The 8,052-nt window shown below is 47.2% G+C and overlaps 1 protein-coding gene across 2 annotated transcripts in view; it reads right to left on the bottom strand.

Annotated features, from left to right (window-relative positions):
- The window catches only part of UNC93A (unc-93 homolog A), a 25,664-nt gene extending 21,606 nt beyond the window's left edge, over positions 1–4,058 (bottom strand). For both annotated transcript variants that reach the window (XM_027079112.1, XM_027079121.1), the window contains exon 1: positions 3,972–4,058. In XM_027079112.1, coding sequence (XP_026934913.1) covers positions 3,972–4,058 — 87 coding nt within the window. The remainder of the gene's footprint in view (positions 1–3,971) is intronic.
- Between the last annotated feature and the right edge of the window lie 3,994 nt (positions 4,059–8,052).

Here is an 8,052-nt window from a genome sequence, read left to right as displayed (position 1 = left end):
GAGGGGGAGGGGAGGAGGAGGGGGAGGGGAGGGGGAGGGAAGGGGGATGGGGAGGAGTGGAGGGAGAGAGAGGAGGGGGAGGGGGGGGGGAGGGGAGGGGAAGGGGAGGGGAGGGGAGGGGGAGTAGAGGCTGGGGAGGGGAGGAGAGAAGGGGTAGAGGAGGGGGCGGGGAAGAAGACTAGTGCTTCCCTTCGCAGCCAGACCTTCCTTCACAAGGGTCCGTCCGTGTGTTTCCTTCGCTTCGGCATCCAGCTCAGCCCGACCCTGTGGTCACTGTGCAGGGGGTCCCCGCTGTGCCCCACACAACTGACCAGACACCAGAGAAGAAAACTTCGCACACAGGGTCTCTTCCCTTGCAGACGCCAGAGCCCCAAACTCAGCAAACCAGCACCTTAGAGCGTCGGCAAAGTGCAAACACCGGAATGCGAGCTGTCATGCTCCTTCTCCTTTATGGCTGAGACAGGCGTTACTACCTCCACGGGGGAAAGAAACACGCGGCGTAGGATCATACACTCAGCTAATTAGTCCAGATGACCCCAAAGCCAGGACTGTAACGCCTGGACTATTACCATTCCTTCCTGCCTGGTCCCCCAGCAAGACGACAGAAGATCCCACCCATCAGTGGGGGGCCTCTCTGAAGCCCTCCCCGCCCATCCCTTTCCTGTTCTCCTGGAGACTCCAAACCCCATAGGCTGTGTTCTCACCCCAGGATTTCCTCTCCCTTTCCTCAACACACTCTGACTGCCTTCATCCTCTTTCCAGATGGTGCCCTTCCTTCAAGTGCATGCCAAGGGTCTCCAAGGGTCTTGAGCGCACGGAACGTTCTGCTTTTTCTGAATCTCTCCCAGTGCCTTGCCCCAAACAGGTGCTTAGTCATGTTTGCTGATTAATTGAAACAGAACAAGAACATCTGGTCCCATGAAAATTCTAAAGTCTGGTTGGAAGACAAAAGTTGAACAGTCTGCCTGAAGTGGGGTTATCTGGAAATCTCTGCTCCTAACTCCAGTTGCTAGGAGTGTGGAATGTGGGGACTGCTTCGCCGGGGCCCTCTGTTTTCTTAATACTCACGTATTAAGGTCTCACGTATTAGTGACCTTGCCTCTTTGTGTGCTAATGAGAGGCTGGCAGCACTGCTCTGTTCTGGAATTTCCTTTCCACCCACAGCCCTGCTGCCAGTCGGCGGCGAGGTACATTTGTTACTTATGATGGAGTTCCGCTGCCCACCGCTGGAAAGGAAGGCGGGTTTCAATCTCCAAAGTGGGAACCAAATTTCGAAACCAAATGTCTTTTTTTTTTTAAGTGAATGACCATGTTCGAATCCCTGTCTCTCCATGTGTTAGGAGAGCCAGCCTGCAAAATCCACGCCTGAGGAGAAGCCCACGGGAGTGACCTGTATGTAAGCAACGAGGACGGTCACTCAGCTCACTCGGCAAGTCGATCGACGGATCGGCCGTAAGCACTGACCAGCAGAGGCTTACGTGTGGCTCCTGGGATACGAAAGGGAAAGATATCAGCCACCAGCCACCACCCAGGAGCGGGCGATGGACAGGACTGCCAGGACCAGGGATGCCTCCAACAGGTCACTTGCAGTGGGACAGTGAGTCCTGCAGGGGGAAGCTCAGGGACCGAGCTCCTGGGGGGGCACGAAGTCCAGTCCAGAGGCGTCAGAAGACTTTCTGGAAGGAGTCAAGGCCTCGCGAGACCTGCAGGGTGCGGAGGGGACCAGGGAAAGGTCGGGAGGTGTGGGTGAGGAGGGACGTTTAGGGGATGTGTTTGCAGAGGCCCCGTCCTGAGAGGAAAGGCCCCAAGGAGGTCTTTGGGGTCTTTGGCCGCAGCTGTTGAGCTCTTCCGGTGAGGTGAGGCTGGACAGCCGGCCAGACTAGACCAACAGGAGCCCCAGACGCCATACTGGGGAATGGACTGGATCCACTGGATCCAGTGCTGAGCGCTGTCTGAGGCAGAGGATACAGAGATGGACGGGGTGGCGAGGGCCTGGCCTCATGGAGCTCACAGGCACCGTGTGGTGTGTGCCAGCGGACCTGCCGTGCACACAGAGGCGCCTCACCCAGACTTGGGACCCAGGGCACAGGGCAGGGGGAGAAGGAAGTGTGACGTGTACACTGAGATCTGAATAATAAATAAGAGATCGTCTGCTGTGGGGAAGGCGGTGTAGATGCGTGTCTGCGTCCTGGGCAAGTGCACGACCGAATCCAGACCGGGACTGGCACTCTGGGGATGCCTACGACCACCTTTGCTGCCTCACTGGGGCCTGAGAAAGAAGCCAAGCAGATGAAAGCAGAAGGAAGTGATGGAGACCGCAGGTCCCTTCAACGTGGCTGGGATCCAGCCATCCCTAGGGCCACATCCATCCCTGTCCTTACCTGCTGTTTCCAAAGCCAGTCCTGACTGACAGAGTTAAACCATGTTTACATGTCCTGGAGCAGTGGGCAAGGAAATAGGGCCAGATAAGGGCGGGGACGGAGCAGCGGTGAGTGGCGGGTGGGATAGTTCCATGGCTGGGCGGGAGGGCTGGTTCTCTAACATCTCCGGTCTTCTGGAGAGGAAGAGGCCACACCAGTGACAGCAGTGCCCAGCCCAGGAACCCTGGGGAAGGCGTGGATTCCAGTGTGGCTCCCCCTCAGCTGCGCTGCTCTCTCCACACAGACGCCACTCCGAGAGTTCCTGACTGAGGCTTCCACGTGTGTGTGGCCTCAGCGTCCCACAGCCATAGCCCGAGAGAAGGGACTCCTGGCAGCTCCTAGGGTCCCCCCACTCCCTCCCCTGGCTTCCAAAGGGGCCAGTTTGCCGTCATTCAGCTGCAGCTGTCAGATCACAACTGCTTCCTGAGAATTCGGATCCCATCAGTCACGCCCGAACCCAGGGAAGCTGCCCCACCTGCTGACAGCAGGACCTCCTCCGGTGGGGCAAGCTTCTGTAGGGACAGTGTCACTGATGGGTCCATGGTCTCGCTACGTTCTCCTTCCAGAAAGCACACACTGCATTCAACGTGAGCTCAAGGCCGCATGACACAACAGGTGTTTCACACACATTAGCATTTTACAACATCACAACGTTCTGAGCAATGTCTACAAAGTCATGGAGTATCCTGGCAAGAAAGAGGGCTGTGCTTCCCCTTCAACTTGATTCTGGGAATCACCATGGGCTATAATTTCATTCTCTGTGACCCTAGTCAGAAAAAAGACTGAATAGGGGTTCATGGAGGAAAACATGCACTTGGAATTCAGGGCTGAATCTGAGCTACCTCGCCAACCTACAAGTCCAAAGGGTTTGTACTGTAAAAATGAAGACAGAAAATTTGAATCTCTCCTCTCTTGTCCTGCACCTCCGATTCTGAGCCCCCTGCACATGCTTTTCTTGTTCAGCTCTGTGCACACAGTAGGCACCTACTTCTTGTCGCTGACTGACAGACCTTCCAGGACCACACTAACTCGTCATCAGAAACCTTGCAGATGCTCCACTGTGCGGCAGCCCCCAGGCCACAGAGCACGAAGCTGGCGAAGAAAGCACAAGGGCGTGATGACAGGCTGCTTCCTGACCAGCCCTGGGGCTTCCTTGCGGTTTCATTCACAGTTAAAGATCAGACTTAAAATGGAACTACCCGGGGGAAGATCTAGCAGGAATCTACGTGGTATCAGGACCTCTGATGAATTCTCATTCCTGCCCCTGGCCACAAATTCACAGTGATTCGTCTTGTGTCTCCTTTTACCCACGCAAAGGCAAAGTGGATTTTATCACTAACCCAAGACCAGCTCTCCTTGTCTGAGGGTCAAACACCCGCAGTTGTACCATCCTGCTGAACTGGGAGTTGGGGCTGCACATAAAAATCTCTGTTTGTTTTAGAGGATTTTGGAGGGTGAAGCCCCACGTTCCTCGCTGTCTGTGCCACGGGAATTCTTGGAGTCCCAGAGACATTCAGAAGGTAAGATCACATGACGACTGTATACACCTACCTGCAGACTCTGCAGACCTCCGTAGGCAATAAAAAGAAGTAGAAATCCAAAGGAAAGCACCAGAACGTTCTTCAGGCTTCTTTCCATCGTGCTGCCTAAAAGCTTCAAGCACCAGGAGATTTGTAGTTCCCTAAAAGAAACCAATCAGGGCCCAGGAAAAGCAGTCAGTACCTAGAAGTCACATTCTGTCTTGGAGTCTGAGTTAGACGTGTATCAGTCACTAAGGCTGCTGAGCGTTAATGAACTTGACAGTCACTGAAGCACCCGGGGCTGTTACTCATTCACCTTCTCTGGAACCCACAGTAATCACTTTCTAACTGGGCAAAAATTAGGACTCTTATCAGCTCATATGGACTGGAACATTTTTCTACTAATTTCTGATAGATATGGTCCTTATAGGAAAGTGGTGATTTTCATATTATATATATTATATAATCGCATATATTATATAATTATATATATTACATAGTATTACATGTATATACACACACACACATACATACATATAAATGGTACCTTCCTCATTAAGAGAAATTATCAGTGGTGCAGAACTTGGAATGTACTTCAGTCTTAAAGAACAAAGTATAAATGTCAGCTTCAAGATCTATAGTTCATCTTCTGAAAAAGAGTTAACATGATTAGAAGATCCAAGGGCCAAAGTATTAGTACGTCCAAGACTATGATTTTACAACACTGCAATAATTAAAAAAAATTATATAACACTTTATAATTTGCAAAGCACTTTTACATGCTGTCCTCCGACAGTGCTGTGATACTTATCATTAGAATTTAGACCCATTACCAGACAAGAAACAGCTTCAGAAGACTTTGGAGGTTTGGGATTGCAGGTTTAGAGCAGTGCTGTCCAAGAGAACTTTCTGCACTACGCAATACAGTAGCCACTAGTTACACGTGGCTTTTGAGCGCTTGAAACGTGGCTAATGCAACTGACGAACTGAATGCGTAATTGCACTTAATTTTAATTGATTAAAATTTAAATTTAAATAGCTACCTGTGGCCAGTGGCTATCGTATTGGACAGGACCAGTCTAGAGTTTAAACATACCCCACATCTCACAGCCAATAAGCAAGCGAAATCATTTGTCTTTCCAATTGTTAGTTCAGTTGCTTTATTCCATTGTTGGTAAAATTTGGAGTTTGGGGATTGTTTCCAAAGTTCTGTGAAATCAGTTATTTTCATCTAGTGGGGATCAATAAGGCAAACCTTACAGTGTAGGTAAATGTCACACGGGGTGGTGACGCAGCTCAGGGAAGCAAACCTTTTACCATTTGAATAGCACGATACAGTTCTTGCCCTTGCAGCTTAACTTATTCCTATGAGACATTTTGGGGAAAATAAGAGTTTTGGGGATTGACTAAACATGTATTTTCACACTTAACAAAGACATGTGAGCAGCACAGTCTAGGAAAAGGGATGATAACCCTGGACACGAATGAGATCTGGAAGTTCTAACCCTAATCCTGTAACATCTTAGCTGGACCATCTCAGGTGGATCGCGTGACTTTCCAAACCTCAGTCTCCTCTTGAAAAAGGAGGGTTGCAAAATTTCAAGAAGCTAACCATTGGGAAAGCCCTTGGAAGAGCTCTGGCACATAGAAATCACCAGTGAATGTAAATCAGCTAAGATGACGTTAACTCTCAGTGAAATTATCAGTGGGGGCAATATTTAAAGAAATGTCATATTAGCATAGCATATGCACTTTTCTCACCAGTCTTGTTATCAGTTATCTGAGTTCCTTTTTGTTTTTCAGCGGCACTCCAGCTTACTTCAATTTTGACCTGTCTTTACCTACAGATGACTTACATTTTGATATCAGAAGACCTTCCTGAGGTTTTCTTCTGCTACTCACTGTTCAAAGTTACCAGACGATCTTCTGGATTTTCTAACTGGTTCCAGTGTGCAGCTCCCAGTAGCCACTGATCCAGCCCTTTCCACAGTCAACCAGTATCTCCTGAGGAGCTCTGAGCTTGTGCAAAGGAACGTCGGAGGTCTTCATCCGGTCTCTTCCACCCCTGTCCCGTCCCTCTAACTGTCCTTCTTCTAATCAGGAATCAATCACTAAAATAATTGCTTTAATCATGTTTGGTTTTTCAGTCTCCCTCTCTGTTTTTCCCCTTTATTTTAAGAGGGATATTTTAGATGAACAAGTGGTTTTCAGTTGACCTCGCTCTCTAGCAAGACAAAATGTTTCTTTTCTCCCCTCCAGTTTTATTGAGAGATAATTGACATACATCACTGTATATGCTTAAGGCGTACGGTTTGATTTACCTGTGCAGTATTGTGGGGTGATCCACCACAATAGGTTCAGCTAACATCCATCTTCTCTTAGAGATCCAATAAAAACAAAGAAAAGAGAAAAGAAAAAAGGAGAAAAAGTTTCCTTGTGATGAGAACTCTTAGGATTTACCCCCTTAATAACATTCCTGCATATTAAAGGGAAGCGCCAACTGTAGTCATGTTATGCACTATGTAACTAGTACTTATTTATCTTATAAATGGATGCTTGTACCTTTAGACCACCTTCCTCCAATCCCCCCTCCCTCCTCCCTCTACCTCTGGTAACCATAAGTTTGATCTCTTTATCTATGAGTTTGTTTTTAAAGATTCCCAATGTAAGTGAGCTCATACAGTATTTCTCTTTCTCTGCCTGACTTAACTTCATTTAGTATAATGCCCTCAAGGTCCATCCATGTGGTCGCAAAGCACAGGATTTCCTCGTTTTTTACAATAATAAAAAACGGAATAATATTATGTTGTGTGTATATATATATATGTATACCACAACTTTATTCATTCATCTATTGATAAACACTTATGTTGTTTCCATGTCTTGGCTATTGTAAATAACGCTGCTATGAGCCTGGGGGGTGCAGATCTCTTTTTATCTTTATTTTAATTAATTAATTAATTAGTTAATAATTACTTTTTTGGCTGCGTCGGGTCTTCCTAGCTGCACGGGCTTTCTCTAGTTGCGGCGAAGGGGGGCTACTCTTCGTTGCGGTGCGTGTGGATGGCTCATCGTGGTGGCTTCTCTTGTTGCAGAGCGCGGGCTCTAGGCGCGCGGGCTTCAGTAGTTTTGGCACACGGGCTTAGTTGCTCCGCGGCATGTGAGATCTTCCCGGACCGGGGATCGAACCCGTGTCCCCTGCATTGGCAGGCGGATTCTTAATCACTGCACCACCAGGGAAGCCCCCCAGATATCTTTTTAAGTTAGTATTTTCATTTTCTTTGTATAAATACCCAGAAGTGGAATTGCTAGACCAAATGGTAGTTCTGTTTTTAATTTTTTGAGAAGCCCCCATACTGTTTCCCATAGTGGCTGCACCAATCTACATACCCACGGACAGTGTGTGAAGGTTCCCTTTTCTCTATATTCTCGCCAGCATCTCCTGTCTTTCTGATGATGGCAGTTCTAACAGGTGTGAGGTGATACCACACTGTGGTTTTAATTTGCATTTCCTTAACAATTAGCAATGTTGAACATCTTCCATGTACCTGTTGGTCTTTCATATATCTTCTCTGAAGAAATGTTCAGGTCCTTTGCCCATTTTTTAATTGGGTTATTTTATTTATTTTTTGCTATTGAGTTATATGAGTTCTTTATATATTTTGAATATTATCCCCTTATCAGATATATCATTTGCAAATATGTTTTTCCCATTCTGTAAGCTGTCTTTTCACTTTGTTGATGATTTCTTTTCCTGTGAAGAAGCTTTTTAGTTTAATGTAGTCCCACTTGTTTATTTTTTATTTTATTGCTTGTGCTTTAGCTGGCATATCCAAAAAATCATTGCCAAGGTCCACGTCTGTGAGAATGTTCCTATGTTTTCTTCTAGAAGTCCTGTAGCTTCAGAACTTACATTAAAGTTTTTAATCCATTTTGAGTTAATTTTTGTGAGTGGTGTAAAGTATAGATCCTGTTTCATTCTTTTACATGTGAACATCCAATGGTGCCAGCACCAACGATGGAGAATTCTTGATTCCTTTATCAAGTATTAGTTGACTGTATATGATTAGGTTTATTCCTGGGCTCTTGATTCTGTTCCATTGTCTAATTTT

The sequence above is a fragment of the Aethalodelphis obliquidens genome, unplaced genomic scaffold (assembly GCF_003676395.1).
Source record: "Aethalodelphis obliquidens isolate GAN/ISIS:26980383/991018 unplaced genomic scaffold, ASM367639v1 scaffold3, whole genome shotgun sequence".
In the NCBI taxonomy this organism is placed as follows: domain Eukaryota; kingdom Metazoa; phylum Chordata; class Mammalia; order Artiodactyla; family Delphinidae; genus Aethalodelphis; species Aethalodelphis obliquidens.
The sequence above is the reverse complement of the archived record's forward strand: the minus strand, read 5'-3'. Positions and strand labels throughout refer to the sequence as shown.